Here is a 19,186-nt window from a genome sequence, read left to right on the forward strand (position 1 = left end):
TTCATATCTGCCTGCACAACCACCCCCAAGTCCCTTTCATTCTCTACCACTGTCAGTGTAGTACCACAGAGTTGATACGTTGCTCTGGGGTTGCTGTTTCCCATGTGTAGTACTTTACATTTGTCACTGTTAAACTTCATTTGCCACCTCTCAGCCCATCTGCTCAACCTTTCCAGATCCTGTTGCAGCAGCATAGTGTCAGTAGTGTCCTTGACAACCCTGCCAACCTTTGTATCGTCTGCAAACTTGGACATTAAGCTTGATATACCATCATCAATATTATTTATAAATACAGAAAACAATAATGGACCCAACACTGAGCCCTGAGGGACTCCACTAATAACATTAGTCCACGATGAGCAGTATCCATTGATTACCACTCTCTGTCTTCTCCCCCTCAACCACCCCTTTATCCATAGCAGCAATTTGCCTCCAATGTCACACTGCTCCAATTTGTGTAGCAGTCTTCCATGTGCAACAGTATCAAAAGCCTTTCTAAGATCCAAGTATATAATATCAAAGTTATTCCCTGCATCCAGTTCTTTTGTGACTGCATCATAGTATCCAATCAAATTGGTCAGGCAAGACTTCCCCTTAACAAAATCATGCTGTGTCTGAGCTATAACTGAAGTCTTGTCTAAATGATCCTGCAGTGCTTCTTTAACCAGTGCCTCCATTAATTTTCCTGGAACAGAAATTAAGCTCACAGGTCTATAATTACTTGTGTTGCCCTTTGATCCTCCTTTGTGAATTGGGGTCACATTTGCACTTCTCCAGTCCATGGGAACTTCCACTGAGTCCAAGGAAGCTCTCATAATTATGGCTAAGGGTTTGCTTACTTCCTTTGCTGCCTCCTTTAATTTAACTGGATAGATCCTTCCACCCCGGGTGCCTTTCTTGTGTTTATCTTCATTTTTTTTTCATGTGTTGTTGTGGCGGACCCCAGGGTTTCCCCCATTAGCCATATGTGTTTATCTTCAACAGTTTCTCCTCCACTTTACTCCCAGTTATTTCAAGATTCTGTAGCTTACTGCTAGAGTTGAATACACCTCTGGCATTCCCCTCGCTGAATAACTCCTCATGTGTGAATGTCGATGCAAAATATTCATTTAGTTTGTTAGCTACATGAGCAGGATCATCAACAGTTGACCCATCAATATCAAGTGGACCAATCTGATTCATCCCCTTCCTTCTAGAGTTTACATAAGTAAAGAACTCTTTGCTGTTTTTCTTTGCACCCCTTGCCAAGGATTTCTCGTAATCTGCCTTCGCCTGCCTAACCTCCTTTGTAACTTGGTTGCATATCAACTTGTATCTATCATAGGCTTCTGTGTCATGTGTTAATTTGTAAGTATCCCATGCATTTGTCTTCTCTGCCATATGCCTCATTAGTTCATCTGACATCCATTTTGGCCTAAACCTTGAACAATATTTCTTAGTTGGTATGTAAAGCCTAGTAGCTTCCAAGATAAGTTCTTTGAATGCTTCCCATTTTGAATTTGCTGTTGGTAATATCATCAGTTGGTCTCACTGTATAGAATTTAAATACTGTCTCAGTCCATCGTAGTCGCCTTTACGGAAGCAATAACCCTTCCCTTTACCCCTAATGGTAGTTACCTCTTTGAGTAAATCCCACTTCAGCACACTGTGATCACTGCCACCTAGTGGTTCATTTATCTGCAGATTCTTAATGCATGAAGACTGCTGATAATCAAATCAAGAGTATTACTCCCTCTAGTTGCCTCCCGAACATGCTGATGTAGAAAACAATCATCCAATAAATCCACAAAAGCCCTGCTAGTGTGTGAGTAACCAGCCCCCAAATTCCAGTCAATATCTGGGAAATTAAAATCGCCCATTATAAGACTCTCTGATTTACTGGCCCACTCTATTTCCCTGTACAGTTTCTTATTATACTCATCAGAGTCATTAGGCCTATAGCACACTCCTACTCTCAATTTTGATCTCCCAATGCTTATGTCACACCAAACTGACTCGACACTGCACCGTCCAGCGATGTCGACTGGCTTCACTTCCTTGGATTTTATGTGTTTCTTAACTAATAGCATAACCCCCTCCTCCCTTCCTATCCTGTATATATCCTTTCTGTAGACGTTGTACTCCCCAAATTGCAGTTCTGCATCCCTTATATCTGTGTGACACCACGTCTCTGATATTCCAACAATATCTGCCTTTGATGTTTCGAGCAATACCTCAAATTCATCAAATTTATTTACTAAACTCCTAGCATTGGTGTACACGCAAGTATACCTGCACCTGTTTCTATTCTTAGCTACCCTAACACAACCCATGTGTTTACTTGTACCGCAATGGCTCCCAGCAGTCTCTGAAATACCGTGCATCTTGTTTTTCAGGCTTCTGCTCATTCTAATAGAAGCAGTGCAAGAATCTCTTTCACCTCTGCCAGTGGCCACTGTCAATCTATTGGTCTTTGTCTCCCCCCAAGCTAGCAGTTTTCCGACCCACCTAACACTGCCTCGATAGCATCAGCAAATATTCTTGCACCCTTTCTATTTAAGTGTATCCCATCCCTGTAGAAGCTATCTCTCCTGTTAACAAGTACAGTCCAGGCTGAAAAAAATTCTACTCCTTGAGCCTTGCACAATCTTTCCAGGGCCAAATTGATCGACAAGGCTCTCATCATATACTCCCTCCTATCGTGTCTGGGCAGAATTGCAGACACTTTCAAATTCAACCCTAATTCTCGGCTTTTGTTCAACAGTGACCTGTACTTGTTAAGTAATTCTGCCGGTCTCCTACTCTTAATATTATTAGTGCCAACGTATACAACTATATCACCTTTTGTGCCCTTAAAAGATGATATTCGCTCTACAACGTCATCAACCTTTGCCCCTGGCAGACATTAATGTCAACAAAGGTATATAGCTAGTATTTGTTAATTAATTTTAAGAAAACCGGATATTTTTTGAGTCTGGTTTCTTAAAATCCCCCCCCCACACCCGATTTTTCCTTGTTCATATGAATTTCATACAATAACTATTTGTATTCATACATAAAAACACTGGAGATTGCTATTTAGTTTTGCTTACGCAATGAATGAAAAAAATAATAAAAATTAAACATAAAATGAAATTAAAAAAATGCTGTCTCCTAAATGGTGACGTTCTCATAAGACCCGCGTAATTTGGGAACACTTCATTACACGCAGACTTCTGGACAGCGAACTTCTGGATATCTAACAACTTTTGCGTTAACCTGATATTGATCGAGTCTGCATGTGACCTCATTTTGCTACTTTTTGCGCCACACCTCACGTACTTATGATGAATGACCTGACGAAGTTAATCCTGTCTGTTGAGTAATCGTATACTTTGGAATCATGAATATCCATTTCCATGGTACAACATCACTTGTAGCCAGAGATCATAATTTATAAAAAGAAAATTGTAATAACGGACTTTTTGAAACGTAGATACACACCTTATTGGTATCTACCTATTTTCTCTTTTTGTCTTATTATTCTTTGAGTTCAATTGTTTCCTCAGGGAGGGGTTGGTGCGCTGTAGGTTCCCAACTTTTGTTTTAGATTAATTTACTATACATGAGTTTCTGTCCATCTTGGGTTGTAGAATCCATAAATCCTTTAAAATTAATCAACTAAATTATGGTACTGTAATTTCGTTAGCTGACAGTACGAATTTGAGTTCTAAGAGAAAAAAGATTTATTACTCTGGTGTAGTCCATTAAAACGTTACCATGATAATTCAGGTCAGTTTAATCTGATAGTTTATCAAATGACAGATAGAGGATAAATAAAAAGGTATAAAAATAAATCACTTAAGAGTTCGATGTACCTACCATTCAGCATCGCAAAGTATTTTGCTGTAGAAACAACTTAATCAGGATATTTACGGTTGTTCTTTTATGGGTGTAGACTTAAGACGGTGATGGATAGTACGGCGTGCCTGAATGCCACAAAACTTTCAGGACTTACCCCTTTTGATTTCCAAAAGATGATTACATACGATTATCCGCACTTAAATCCAAAAATATAAAGAATAAACACAACCTAAGCTCAGTAACACAAATCAAAGCGATGTCCTCTATATATCATTCAGTGAGGATAGGGAATTTTTGTATGGTAACACAAAAAAGAAAAAAGTAAAATAAAGTAGATCTCTTAATTGGTCGCAGTGGAAGATCCATAGAAAGCCCAGCAAAAAAATAATAAAACGGAAGCTCAAATCTCTGGGAAATATTAAGGAATCATATTGATTTAAAATAGGCACAGAATGGTCTCAGAGAAGCATTTGTCAGAAAAGCTAATGAAGTAAAAAGAGAGCAAAGCTCCCTGGGGAGATGATATGTATATTCACTTGTAATTAAAAGGGCTACATGGGAGTGTATCAAAACAATGGTAATGTTAATGAGAACGTCATTAGACTACGGGAAAATTCCCCTGGACTGGAGAAGTGCAAATGTGATTAAGGATTTGATTCAGGACCGTCTCGACAAGAATATGTTGAATAGATCCCAGGTAGGGTCGTTAAGGGGAGATCATGTCTGACCAATCTCATAAATTACTACGATGTAATTTGATGTTGGATGCAGGTAACAATTGTTGGGTCACCTCCTATTTCTAATTTTCATAAATGATATCCATGGGAAGCTGTCAAAATTTGCTAATGATTTGAAGGTAGGGTGAGTGGTTAGCAATTCGAGCCAAGCTATGTTGGTTCAAAAAGTTTCGGATTGGTTTCATGCGTTGTCCGAAAATGGCAAAATTTAATGCTTCTAAATGTAAGATTATACACTTGGGGAACAAAAATCCAGTAGTCATTTATAACTTAGGATAAGAGGAGTTAAAAGTGGTTAAGTCGTAAAGGACGTAGGTCTTATTATTCAATCTGACATGAAATTTTCCATGCAGTATAAACAGGCAGCTAAGAAGGCACATGGTGTCCTGTTGATGATTTATAGGACCTTTGGTAGTAGGGAGAAGGACGCCATTAATATTCTATACGTGACGATGGTAAGACTGTACATGGAATATTGTAGTCAGGGCTGGAGACCAACCTGGAAAAAAAAGACATAGTTCTGTAGGGGACATTCAAAAAAGGATGTCATATGAAGAACAGCTTAAAGGTGTAGATCTAAGGGGGAGATTTGATTGGTGTATATGAAGTATGCTGAAGAAGTTGAGTGAAATGAATGAGGACAGTCTGTTCTCGCTCCCAGATTAGACAAGAACCAGGGGTAGAGATACAAATGCAACATCGCAGTGAATAACAGAAGGCTATTTTTTGGTTGATGCAGAAAAAGTTCACTTCCCATCATTTGGCCTTACTAACAGTAAAACCCAACTCAAGAATATCTAGTTTAGAGGATGCACCCCTGAAATAATACAAATATGCTCCGAAAATTTTACCCATTAATTAAAAATTAAATAAAACTGGTGCGTTATTAGTTCTTTTCGATGTATTCTTCAGCTAATGGGAATACGTTGACACATTAATTTTACCATGCTATTGGAGGTCATTGCTGAATGCGTCTTTGGGTTACGTAACTGGAATATTAATGTACGTAATTTTTCTCGGGTTGAAAAGTGATGGTCGCTTAAACGCTTTTTAAATTCTACTGACAACAAAAAATTATTGGCATCAAATGGTGAGTAGGGAACGGAGTGCATTGAAAACTCATGAAACAATAAATATCTATATTCTGTTAATGTTAATGAATATTAATGAAAGTTGATGAATAATAATGTGTTAGGAATGCCTACTTGCTGGCATCGCCACCTTTAGCGCGCATCACAGCTTACATAATCTGCAGGGTTGCAACATGTTCGATAGACTGAGTTCGGGAGAGTTTGGCATCCTTGGGAGGACAGAAGACTTTAAAAAGTGCTCGTTGAACCAGTCCAAGGCTGTCGTAGGGCTGAACAAGAAGCATGTCTTGTTAAATGCCTTAGGGATCCGGGAGATGGTCACCATAAACGAGTGCACTTGATCAGAAACGATGGACCTGTACGTTATTTCTCCTGTGAAGCGCTGATCGTTAGATGCCAAAGTGTAACCGATGCCTGGACCACTTCATAATTGGTGGCGTCACACCTGTGTTGTATTGCGCGATTAGTCGCTCCACCATGGATTGTCTGCTTTGTTGAAGAACGTGAATAATAATAACGTATGGCCAATAACGTGTGGTTTACCTGTATGGGACTTTTGGTTGGTGGTTCTCCATTCTTTTTGCACACGAGACACAACACATGGCTGTACGGGCAAAAGCAGCCGTGTCCGAAATATTCGCCTCCTATATTCTTTCCCGAGTAATCATTCCGCTTAGGAACTTGGTTAGGTCACGTCTCTGGCCCATTCTTCACGCGGAATTATTCATTTTCTAATGAATACTGAAGTAGTCATGTAGTCACAGTTTGAGTATTCCTAATGAAAAGCTGTCTCAGTGTATTTTAAAAGTATGAATGTTGAGAAATCCTTAAGGAAAGGTCTCCGTAGCCGAATGGTCAGGAGCGGGAGTGCAGTAGCACACGCTCTTTGGGTAGACCGGGGTTCAAGCCCCTGACTGCTGAATACGGTCGATCTGCCAACCCGCACTGGACCAGCGTGGCAGATTATGGTCCATTTCCCTCAGCATGAATTGTTGAGGAGGCTTCCATCCTGCAGTGGGTTGATAATGGCTGCACTTTACTATATGCTAAATACATGAAGACTGTGAAGTCGAGGAAAAGTGTCATAAGTAAAACAAAATGGTTATTTTCTTTATATGCATCCAAATATGGCACCACATATTGAGCTATTTAATTGAAGCCAGTGATAAACATCTAGAAAAAAATTCTAATGTGGGGAAGACACATGGCTAAAACAACCAATTATTTGATACATGTGCTCAATGGGACTACAAACTTTTATCCTCTGCTACTACCGGACCGGGTCCTCGATATAGTCACAAGCGGAAGATTCACTTTGATTAGTTTCTGGTTAAAGAGCCTATCAAACGTTGCTCAAAGGAACTTTGAAATTCACACTGTTATATTGCTGCATAATGATGAAGACATAGTGATGAAGACTTTTGTAAAGTCTGTTTAGGGTGAGTCAAATGAAAATTTTATGTCAATGACTTTCCTGTGCAGAGATATGGAGCCTATTTAGAATTTTTGTCTGCTTATGTTGCGTATTTTGAGCTTAATAAATATACTGTTTACACTTCAGGATGGTCGCATATAGCAGAGGAGTTTACCACACAGAGAACACAAGAATAGTACCATATTTAGTGGTTACGTGAACTCGAACTACGGTCACAGCTTGTACTATTCTATTCCTGTGGTAACATTTCGGCCACGTCAAACCTGTGAGTGAAATTAATCCAGAAAGTTTTACGAATCAAATAACGATCTCGTGTTTAGTACACATATTAATTAATATTGCTCATAATTTTTACTGATTTAATTATTATCCTTTCTCATGAATATATTTCTTTCATTTCAGGTTTATTGACGTTTGTTAATTGCTGGGATGTCAAGTGGGCTACACGTGTACAAGATATTTTCACATACTGCAAACTTCTTGCTCTAGCAACCATAATCATTACAGGATTCGTGCAACTTGGCCAAGGTAAGCCCTCAGTCCAAGATATAAATAAGAAAGAAAATATTTTCAATATATTGAGATAAAGTCCTATGGTTTTTGTTAAAATATCATTTGATTTTTGATTTGAAAACCGTGATGGTATTCGATGATGAAATTTTCTCCTAATGTAAGTTCTAATTTGTTTCCATCTGAGACAGATTAATTCAGCCACGTTGTGAAAAAAAAAACCCCATAAAAATTCCTCACGTCATCAACAGAACTCGAACTCAGGTCTTTTCCACCTGGTGTGGAAAGGACAGCAATCTTACCGTCTGTGAAACCCGTGAGAGCGCATCGGGTCGTGCAAGTCAAAGTAATAAAGTAGAAGTTATGGGACGTTGTAACGATATCACGGAGTTTCAAAAGGGCATAACTGTGAGCTCGCTCGTACTTCGGGTTTCGTATCAGAAATGGCGATGTTCATGGTAAGCGAAGGGTGCAGTGCGTTGTATAGGCTCAACGACAGGTCATTGTGCGACAGTTGACATCGCAATACAATGTGGAGAATACAAGAAAAATATTCCACAGCAAACGACCCTCTCTTCACCACTGGTCATCGTCGACGGCGAATGTTTTGGTGTCAACAACAAACCCTTCACAGTCGTCCAGTGACCAGCTGGTTGGACACTGGAAGGCTGAAAACGAGTGGGCTGGTCAGATGAGTCCAAATACCTGGGGCAACACGTCTTAGTGTGTGGCGCAAGTAACACCAATTCATGGATCCATCATACACGGTGCCCAGTATTCAGGCAGGTGGCAGTAGCAGCTTAATATGGGACATGTTTTTCTGGCAAGAACAATCAAGCGCCTCTCATCCGGCCCGCGCTGTGCATGAATGGTTCGAAGAACACAGTGAAGATATCACTCTCCATATTCATTTGACTCAATCCAATCGAACACCTATGGGAAGAGAGGCGTATGGACTGTGCAACTGTCATCTATTCCGACACTGTGGAAAGTCTTGCAGGCAGCATGGCTGCATATCCCTACTGATGTCTTCAGCAATCTAGTGGAGTTAATGCCTGGGCGAGCAGAGGCTGTTATCCGTGAGAACAGTGGCCTAACGCGTTATTGGGTATGTGGCCATAATTCAGAGATCACTCCGTTTAGTTTTCGGAGACAAAGAAAGGAAGCTGGGGGATACGTGCTTCGTCGACGTAAATCTTTTCAGATATCCTAAGATATAGAAAGCAGCTTGCAACAGAAATAACAACCGGTTGTTCTGTGCTCTAAATCCTATGACATTATAATGTCTGATTTTGTTTATCCATCTAATTTTTCTCTATCTAACCGTTGGGTTAGATAGAGAAAAATTCTGGAGCGCCCTCTCTATCGTATGAAAAAAGAATTCTAAATTAGTAGTTGTAAATCATTAATTTTGAATTTTTTTGAACTGCACTGCCTGGCTACAGTTTTAGGGCTATGAGTCTAAAGCGTGTTGGACCGTTATGCGTCCGAATCACTGTTCCAACACGACATGCTCTGAAGTTAAAAAGGTGTTGAAAAGTAACACGAGGAATACTGGGCCATTCATATAACAAACTGTCCTCGATTCATGGTTTGATGTGGGCAGAGGGTTGTGCTGACAGAGATCCGAGGATTGGACTTGCCAGCGCAGATGCTCGAAATCTTACTCGTGTTCCTTAAACCACTCTTTCGCATATTTAGCGAAGCGGATGGTTGCATTATTATCTCGAAAATACCCCTGCCATAGGAGTAAACATTGTAAACATTGCAGTGTGTACCTGATCCGCAACGATGTTTGGGTATGCTCTGGCAGGACCTTAAAATCGAGTCTCTAAGCTTGTACTGCACACAGACTTAAAGACCCAATTGAGATAGAATATTACGATGTGGCACAACCCCTGCTTTATATAATGGGAGGAGCCATTTTGTGTCTACTGGCCAGGTTCCTAAATATATATATCATTAACAGAATCCTGGATGAAAATTTGGACGAAACTTCACTGTTAGCCCGTTTTCTTGGGAAGAGTAAACGATAAGCACCGAGGCAGCTAAGACCATGAGGTGTTAGTAGGTACGTTATGTCTGGAAAGTAATTGTATCTGTTTTCAGGATGAAAAACTGAATTTCCAAGTGGTGAAAAGAGAAAGAAAACTGTTAGGCCTTCGTGGGTAGCATAATTGGTATAATCACCGTCCTCTCCACACCGGGTGGAAAAGAGCTCAGTTCGAATCCCGTCAATGACGCGAGGAATTTTTATGAATCTTGTTTTTTTCACAACTTGGCTGAGTTAATCGGTCTCAGGCGAGGGGTAGTGCGGTTTTTCCTTCCGGATATTCTGATTTTTCGTCCAGAAAATAATGCAATATGGCCGAAGTTGCTGATGCGACCAAAACCAACCAACCAACTAAAAATATTAGATGGGAGTTTTTTCAGTAACTAATCGTTCTTTGACTAAGATGTTTTCTTACGTGTGATCTGCAGTCAACTCCTTTCTTAGTTTAAATCTATGTGCTCTATTTTGTGCTTCCTAAAAAAAAGGGAAAAATTAAAAATATAGCAGTATGTCTCTTCAAAAAAAAGCGCGTCGTGCTCAATATTCGCAGTCTTAGGACCTATATCATTACTTTTCCAAAAGCTGTTTAAACCAACAAAAAAATGGGTTTCCGAGCTTTTCAACCCACAGGCAAACCAACCCATGAACACACTACTACAGACATACCGACTCGTATTGGAGCTTGGTTGCATAAGGAAAAATAATAACAATAACGGTTTAAGTATCAGCGTTTTAAGACTTAAAAGAAATGCAAAAGAACTATTGAATCTCTTCTGCCTCAGACGAATGCTCTCAAGGTTATTCTCTTTGCCACCAGACAAGGCTCTCTTTGCAACTAGACAACTTGCACTTCCGCATTGTGCGTCTGCCAAGGCTATGCCATTGGTGAGTCCGTTGTACTGTCGTTGTGCTGCGACTACCCCACACGTTTTTAGTGGAGATCTATTCGACAGGTCAGATGAAATTGAAATATTTATAGCGGAAATGAAACAAATTAAGTACAGCTACAGGAAAGACTTGGAATTTTAATGCTTGTGCCTCGGTCTCTCCATATATTAACACAACAGCTTGAAAAATAAATAATGGCTGCCCTCTGCTGCCAACAGTTTAATCTACAACTTCTTTCCGTTAAGGATTTTGGAGATTTCTGTCAGTTTAACTGTCTAGGAAAACAAAGATTCTAAGACGATAGTCGTAGACTGTGTGCACTGAATGGCACATCACTTTAACTGTAAGATTTTAGGCCCTCGTGGGTAGCACAGTTGGTAGAATCGCTGTCCTCCTCACACTGGGTGGAAAAGACCTGCGTTCGAGTCCCATCGATGACATGAGGAATTTTATGGCCCTTTTTGTGGCTGAGTTAATCGATCCTAGACGAGGATAGCATGGTTTTTCTCCCGGAAACTCTAGTTTTTCGTCCAGCAAACAGAAAATCGACTACAGACAGTATACATGGAGCAATATAGCCTTAATCGCTGATGCTCCTAATACAACAACAAGAAGTAAGATTTTAGCTTAAATATCTAAAAAGTGAAAAGTTAAGGACTGTAGCTTTTGGTGTCCACCGGGGGCTCCAGTTTGGATAAACTACTTCAGATGTATTTAGAATATTTTCTATCACAGACCGAGAAATTCTTTACACTCCTATTAGAAGAATTACGTAATGGTTTGTTGCAAATAACTGGAGAAGATCTAAAAATATTTATTGAACTTTTAAAATTTCAAGAACACCAAAGATAGTTTAGAGTGTTGGTTTTCTCCTCCCTTTCTTCAGTACTCAAAGAGGAAACGAATATTGTATGAGCAAATAAATTTCCTTCGGTAACTGCTACGACAAGACACATTTCGAACTATATAAAGGCAAGGAATCAGAAACTTCACTTTCTCTACTACCCATAAATCGGCACTGCTACTCACCCCTTTGGACAGTTCCCCTTTCGTTTTTATATTCCTGCTGGGAATAGATGCTGAGGGGTTACGCAATAAAGGTTTGAAATTTCGCCAGACTTGGCCTTTTCGTTTAATCTCGCGCGTTCCCGCCTGCAAACCTTGAGACAACGAGTCTCTGGTGGGAGTGTTGCATCAGACTGAACGAATGGCCGTTTTAGTGAATTCCCCGTATGTGACGAGGCTCTGTTCAATGCACGAGTCGATGTACTATATATATCATGGCGGAGTAAGTAGGTAGACGCTCTGAGTCATGACACGATTCTCGTAGGTTATTATACACTAGCAACTGATCAGGAAGTAGTTCTTGGGTGATAAGCTAAAATTGAAGCAAGAGTTGTAGGATCTTCTCTATTGAACTCGTTTACTTGGTATCTCAGTCTCTATCATAAGCAATTTGACTGCTGTTAATTTTTTTTGTCTTGTTCTTTTTTATTTTCTTATTTTTTTATATTAAAAAAGGGTTCCGGATTTTCAGAATCTGCAATTGGTAGACTTTCTTGTTAAAAATTCGATCCAATAGAATAAGAATCGGCAATTCTCGACTCACATTAGTATACTGTAGAATCGTTTAAGTTTTCAAATTTAAACTTACGCTATTGTGCTTGTGGTATAGAACCATAATTTATATACAGAACAATTGAATTTACCAATTTACAAATTTTAAAAAGTTGTGCATCTATGGCCTCTAGATCCCTTAGTAACTTTATTGTCAGTTCACTTGATCAAACGTTCATTAAGGCTGGAAGAGGGTTAAATCAACGATTTTCGAGTTCCAATCAAGAAGAAACTAGACGTTAGGAAAAATGTGTTGAGCCAGCTCGACGGAGATTGGAGATTGAAGACAAAGAATCGCCCAAGGCTTAGACATCACTGGGACAAATTTAAAAAAATTGTGCATCTATAGCCTCTAGATCCCTTATTAACCTTATTATCAGTTCACTTGATCAAACGTTCATTAAGGCTGGAAGAGGATTAAATTAACGATTTTCGAGTTCCAATCAAGAAAAAACTAGACGTTAGAAAAAATGTTTAAAACGTTAGGTTCCCCACTAAACAATAGAGTTGGGCCAGCTTGACGGAGATTGAACAAAGAAGGCAATCACCCAAGGCGTAGACATCACTGGGATCAATTTAAGGACTGTTTAGAGGCATCTATAATCTATAATCTATAAAGAAAGCCTTTCGTATAAACAAATATTCTTTAGGGCAGAGGTAGAGAAATACACCAGGAATACACTCTTCAAGGCCAGCTCTGCCAGGGTTTTCACAAAACAAAATACAGGATCTGATGTTCAATAATCCGGAATATCTGATAATCCGCACTAGTACAGATAAAAAGAGCCCCAGTTTGAGGCTCTTTTTATTTATTTCTATAGAATTATGGGATTTTGTGGAATTGAAATCTTTTTTTAGCTCCAAAGATGAAAAATCATAAATAGCCATACGCTGAAGACATTTCTTTAATTACCACAGGACAAAATAATTGCTAAAAATGGGTTACGTTGAAATGTAGCCTGTAATTTATCTGTTCCGACTTTACATAACTGGTGAGATAACCGAGAAAGGCAGACAGGCAGACACCAGATGGCTGAAAAGATCAAAAAAGCCCGACAACTGAAGCGAGAAGTGTTTCGTATCTTACCGGATCTAAGAGAGACAGAGAGAGAGAGATACATTTTTTTTTGTTATTTATTTTTCTTAAAGAAGTTTACATTTATTGCTTCGGCCTTTCAACTGGTTTTTAAGCATCAAAGAGTTTCTGTCGGGTATGTTAGCAATTTGATGCTGCACCACTTCCGCAATTTCAGTTTGTTTATACAGAAAAATTCGTACAACACTTGGTTCATCGGACACCCAACAGCCGCTGCATTTTTCAGGCTTCATCGGTCAGCTTTAGGGGTATTTTCCCCCCACCCACAAAAGCCTAATTCCAGAATTCCAGTTCTAGTAAAAAGAAATTAATCTTCTCAAAAAATCTCCTCAAAAGAAATAACAAGAAAAACAAATTACTTAATGTACGCAGTGCGTTACATTTCAGCCACGATAACAAATAGTAAAACAAGCGCAAAGAGTAGCGATTTTATGTGCGAACCGAGAACATTTCGTTTCTGCGCATTCGCATTTTGGTTGGTTGGTTGTTGTTGGGTTTTAGGAACATTGGAAACTAAGGTCATGTTGCTTGTCAGGCAAATTGCATGTGTTTTTGAGGTCGATTTTTTGTTTGCTGGATGAAAAACCCGAGTTTCCGGGATAAAAAACCATGCTACCCTTGCCTGAGACTGACTAATTCAGTCATGTTGTGAAAAAGCCCATAAAAATTCCTCCCATCATCCACAGGATTCGAACTCAGGTCTTTTCCACCTGGTATGGGGAGGATGACGATCCTACCAACTGTGCTGTCCATGAAGGCCTGCATATTGCCTATTCATTCCTCCACCCAGCATATGGCAACAAACAATATGTGATATATACGAAAAAAAAAAAAAATGAAAAATACCAATCTATATAGTATTCCAATGGCTCGTTGGAAGAATTGCTATATTGTGTTATCTGAACAATCGATAAATTTTATAAATATGATTTTCAAGGCTTGTCATTTACCTAACAAACTGAAGATTACTGTTATTAGTCCCTTATTCAAGAAAAGTGAAAGAGTAATCCTGCTTCTTACAGACCAATCCACAAATCTAGCCCATTGCCTAAAATAACAGCTTTCATTCATAATAAAATAAAATTCATCACGTTCATTGTGGCCTTATAGAGGTTAGTGGACAATTTCAAATCACCATACAGTGGAACATGATATTAGGAAAACCCTTGATGAATATAATTTATTTAGATCTGCAAAAACTTTTGACTCAGTTCCCCATAATATATTGTCTATTAAGTTTCGCTGGTATGGGAGTTGTGAGATCATTACTCAGGGACCATCTCTGGTTTCCTTTTTTTTGGGATGTTTTTGAATGACATATAATTCATGATTACAGGAGACCAAATTCAGTCTCCACGCTTATACTGATCACATGAAATTGTATAAAGAGATCACGCGAATTATTGATTGGGAAGAATTACAAAAAGGCATTCAGCTGATTTGCAGTTGGATTGAAAAGCATGGCCTATCTGTGAATGTGGAAAAATAAGCTTAATTTGCACTAAGTATTATGACCAGAATATTAATTAACGATGGAAAAGAACACCTAAATCAGTAATCCTTGTAGTCATAGTTATCATTGCTGTAATAAGTTGCACTGGAAGGTATTTTACAGTTCGCATGACAGTTAAGATATGTAGCAGTGGAACAAAAAAATTCGAACGTGTAACAGAGCTTTTGAAATATCTAAATAAATCACCGAAATAATCATAAACAAGAATTAGTTTACACTGTAATGTGCAAAAATTACTTTGTAGCCTCATCTGAATGTTAGTATAAAAACTCATACCAGTTTTGTGGTTGCATTCCAGTTGTTTTTCTGTTTAAATTTACGCGACCCAGTTGTTTCTTAATGCTAGCAATTCAGAATTGCTTTAAATGAACTCCAAAAACAAGTATCAGTTGCTGTTTATAATGATGGTTAATACTAAAGCCTTAAACGCCTCAATCAGATCACCTCGCAGGTGTCTAGTCTTCAGATATGCTGCAATTTGCAGAACTGAAGCCTTTCTTGGTAAGAGCAACCTTTTGTTCTCCTTACCAATCTCGTTGCTCTTCCCTGCATCCGTTTCGGTAGTTCCACATCCTTCCTAAAATGAGACATCCAGACCCGTATGCAATACTGAAGGTACAGTCTAACCATGTTGCATTGTACAATGGAATAATTACCTTCTTATCCCTGCTAGCAAAATTCCTGTAATTTTGTGGGAGAAAAGTGTTGGACCATCTGAAAGCTGTCTGTCTGTCCGACGGTCGCAATATTTTTGTAGCCTGCAATTGAAAGGCTGTTGTCCTGGGAAATCATCTTCGGATGAAAAAAGAAATCACACGAATTTCAGTTGAACATTAGTGGAGAGACTTGGGTTGTTATGGTGTTATGATACAATGAAACATATGGTTATTATTCTGTGTAAGAAGTTGGCCAGAAAAATTTACCATACCTTTGCTTTTGGGACGAAGAAAGTTATTGTTCCGTCATACAATTCAATGATAAAACCGCATTTGGAATGTTGTTTAGGTGTGGAAACCGCATGTGAAGAAAGATACTTCTCAAAAGGGTCCGAAGAATAATTGATATGCCGATTGTTGAAATTATTGAAATGCTGATTGTTGAAATAATTGTTGAAGTACCAATCTGCATGCAGTGAGGACTTAAAACCCAGGCTTATTCATGGTGAGAAAGAAAATATGAAGATGTGGTTTACAGAGATTGAAAACGTCTCCTTTTGTTAAAAGGCAGATGAATCGGCATCTTCCAGTGGTGCGAAGCGTTTGATAAAAGTGGATATAGGTTATATAGTTTTTTTTTTAAATGCTGATACAGAAAAAGCTGGTCTTTTTGCATATTTGCATATTTTGATGTATACTAATACAACCAACCCTCACTTTAATGGACTTCGGAAAAACCGAACAACGTCCGAATCGGTTCCGGTAACGAACTGCCTCGCTCTGATGGTATCTACCAAGAATTAAAATATTTTCACAATAAAGCAGAGGGTCAGAAAACCAGAATTTTCCACCCCATGACTTTCTATCAGCCTGCCAAGCGTGTCAGACAACGGTAATGAATCATGTGAACCTCCAGCGAGGTTACCCAAGAGCCCTTCAAACTCCACATAAACTTTAGTCAGAGCTCCATTTCCACTATACCATATAGCGAAAATTTAATGCTCTTCTAAACAAGTACGTGCAGTAAAATACATAATGCAATATACACTGCCCTACCATTAATATCCGGACACCTGCCTTTAGACAAAAAAAAAGAAGCTTTATTGTGTCATTTAATATTTTGTGCTGAAACCTTTTGCTTTTATGACGGTCTTCAATCTTCGCGGCATACTCTCACCCAGCTTTTTATAAATGTCAGGTGATATGTTCCTCTACTCGACCTTTAAGGCAGCCACCAGTTCGGTCTTGTTCTTTGGGCGATCACGACGTGCACGTACCCGACGATCCAATACATCCCAAAGATGCTCGATAGATTTCAGATCAGCATTCTGGGCTGGTCAATCCAACTTTTCCACACCCATGTCCTCAAACCACTGTTACGACCCGAGCACTGTGGCATGGCGTGTTGTCTTGCTGATACAGGTATGAGTCTTCCCCTAAGTATTGCCATAATGTTGGAAGTGCATAATTGTCCAGACTATCCTGGTATTGCACAGCATTTATGGTTTTGTCGATAACGACTAATGGGCCCAAGCCAAACCATGAAAGAGGCCCCATACCATAACACTGCCTCCACCAAACTTCATTGTTGGGAGGATATAATCAGGAAGGAACTGTTCCCCTAGCATTCACCACACCAAGGAACGGCGATCAGACTGGTAGAGTGGAACCTCGACTCGTCTATCCATAGGACTGTTTTACAGTCCAGGATTCGCGCTCCTTATATCATGTTATTCGGCGTCTAGCATTTGTTGAGGTGATCAGTTCTGTTGACTATTGAGGTAATTCTGTTTGTCATCTTGCATGCCGACTTTTGCAATTGTGTGTTTGAATCCCAGTGTGCATATTTATAGCAGGTTCTGTGACGTGTTGCATGCATAGGACTCGTTTCCCCATCCATGGAATGATGTCCGGATGTTAACGGTAGGGCAGTGTATGTTTTTGTTATTTTTTTTTTTTTTTTTACAATACAATACTTTCCCAAACATTCTGACAACTTCGAAGACTATGTGTATTTCTTTCAAGTTTAATGGACAATCGGATATAGCTAAAAATCGAGGTTTTACTGCAATGTGATTATTTCATTTATTTTTTGTTAAAATTTTCAATAATTTTCAACCACTCACCAGAACTCTCATAATATGTTGTACCTGTTGGTAGGGCTCGCTTACTTCTGTGTACAGCTCGTATCCCTAGCATAAAGGATTTAGTATGATTACCGTCCCCTTCTTCCTTCTCTGTTTTGGTAGAAATATTTATGTTGGGTTGTTAGAGGAGAGGTCCCTTCCTGCTCCTAAAATTCATAGGAGAGTGGATGAAAACCTCCCTCTGAATCGGAATCACATCCTTATCATTCAAACGCCATGAACAAGCGTCTCCATCATTCCCTCCCCCAGCTCACCTCTCCAGAACCGAGGAGGAGACGTTGGGGAAAATGCTTCGTGTGCTCTAGTATAAAACGCACGGAGCATTGTCCCATTCCATTGGTTCCCTGCATTAGCAATAGAATTTTTAGATTGGGCGAAGTTAAAAAACATCCACTCCTATACGGGGATTAGTGAACTGAAGCGGTATCTACAATACCGCCCTGCTTTCGCAATCTCATACGTCTGGAGAACACCAAAAAACAAGCCTGTTTTACTCAGACATCCTCAACACTGAAGAGAACAGTGGACATGATTTCTATCCTGTAACCAAAGTACTGTCTTGAAATAATATTCTCAGGCAGCGAGAGTTTATTGAGCTATTCCACATACAAGGATAATCCGAGATCAGTAAGATCAGATAAGTAAAACAATCTTCAGAAACTAGGATCCAGAAAATACGCCCCAATCCATTTATTTCCAGTTATTCCACTTATAATAATTCGAACTAGCATTTGCTGTTCTCCCCACTGGACTAGTATCGACCAGATCTCCGTTTCGTCTGAAATTTTACTGAAATTTGAAATTATTCTTTCTCTGACGCTAATAAAATATAGTAACCAAACCTCTCACCGTATTAATTATCTAATTACGTGTCTGTTCATCGGTATATATCGTGAATTTTGTTATATAGGCACGTGACCGAGGTTTGAAACGACGTTCCAGAACGTTCCCCCACTGAAATCGTCGTGGATACAATTTTCAGACAGACGCCAGACAGCTCCATGTGATCGGATACATTAGTTCATGCATGATCGGACACGGTGTACTTCACCCTAACCCTCCTGTATCCACAGCCAAGGTCTAAAGAACGTTTGCCGTAGGTAGATTTCCAACATACCTATGGCACTCAGAAGGTCAGCCCATCTAGCTGAAGAGAGTTAGATGTTGAGTTGAGTTGAGTTATTTATCTACGCAAGTGGACAATGTATTCGTATCTGTTCTGTTGTTTTATTGCTTACCTTTGTTAGCTGCCTTTTTTTTTTATTTATTGACAACGACAATATATTGAAAGTGGGACGTTTGGTGGTTATCCATCTTATGGATCAAAACCAATAATACCTGTTCTGTGATAACTTACACTGGCACTGGTACTCACATTACATAATCGAGACCATAAGCAACCTCGCTACAGAAAATGAACTTTCTGTTCATAGTCAAAGATGGAAGCAGGAATAGACATTTTACACTAATATTACTGTAGGAACACATCGCTGCTGTGTGATAGTATAGTGGTTTCGCTTCGGTCTGGGCTCGATACCCATCTACGGTGGAAGAATTTCTAAAGTCCTCTTCAATCGAGACTGAAGTTAGCCAATATCAAGCAGAGGAAGTAGTGTTTTCC

At 39.3% G+C, this 19,186-nt stretch overlaps 1 protein-coding gene across 1 annotated transcript in view; it reads left to right on the top strand.

Annotated features, from left to right (window-relative positions):
* The window catches only part of LOC150077889 (Y+L amino acid transporter 2-like), a 145,791-nt gene that overhangs the window by 59,498 nt on the left and 67,107 nt on the right, over positions 1-19,186 (top strand). Inside the window, exon 2 of the mRNA XM_090384197.1 lies at positions 7,488-7,613. Within this exon, the coding sequence (XP_090240323.1) occupies positions 7,488-7,613 (126 nt within the window). The remainder of the gene's footprint in view (positions 1-7,487; positions 7,614-19,186) is intronic.

Source organism: Mastigoproctus giganteus, chromosome 11 (assembly GCF_048544385.1).
Source record: "Mastigoproctus giganteus isolate SK-2022 chromosome 11, ASM4854438v1, whole genome shotgun sequence".
Taxonomy (NCBI): Eukaryota; Metazoa; Arthropoda; class Arachnida; order Uropygi; family Thelyphonidae; genus Mastigoproctus; species Mastigoproctus giganteus.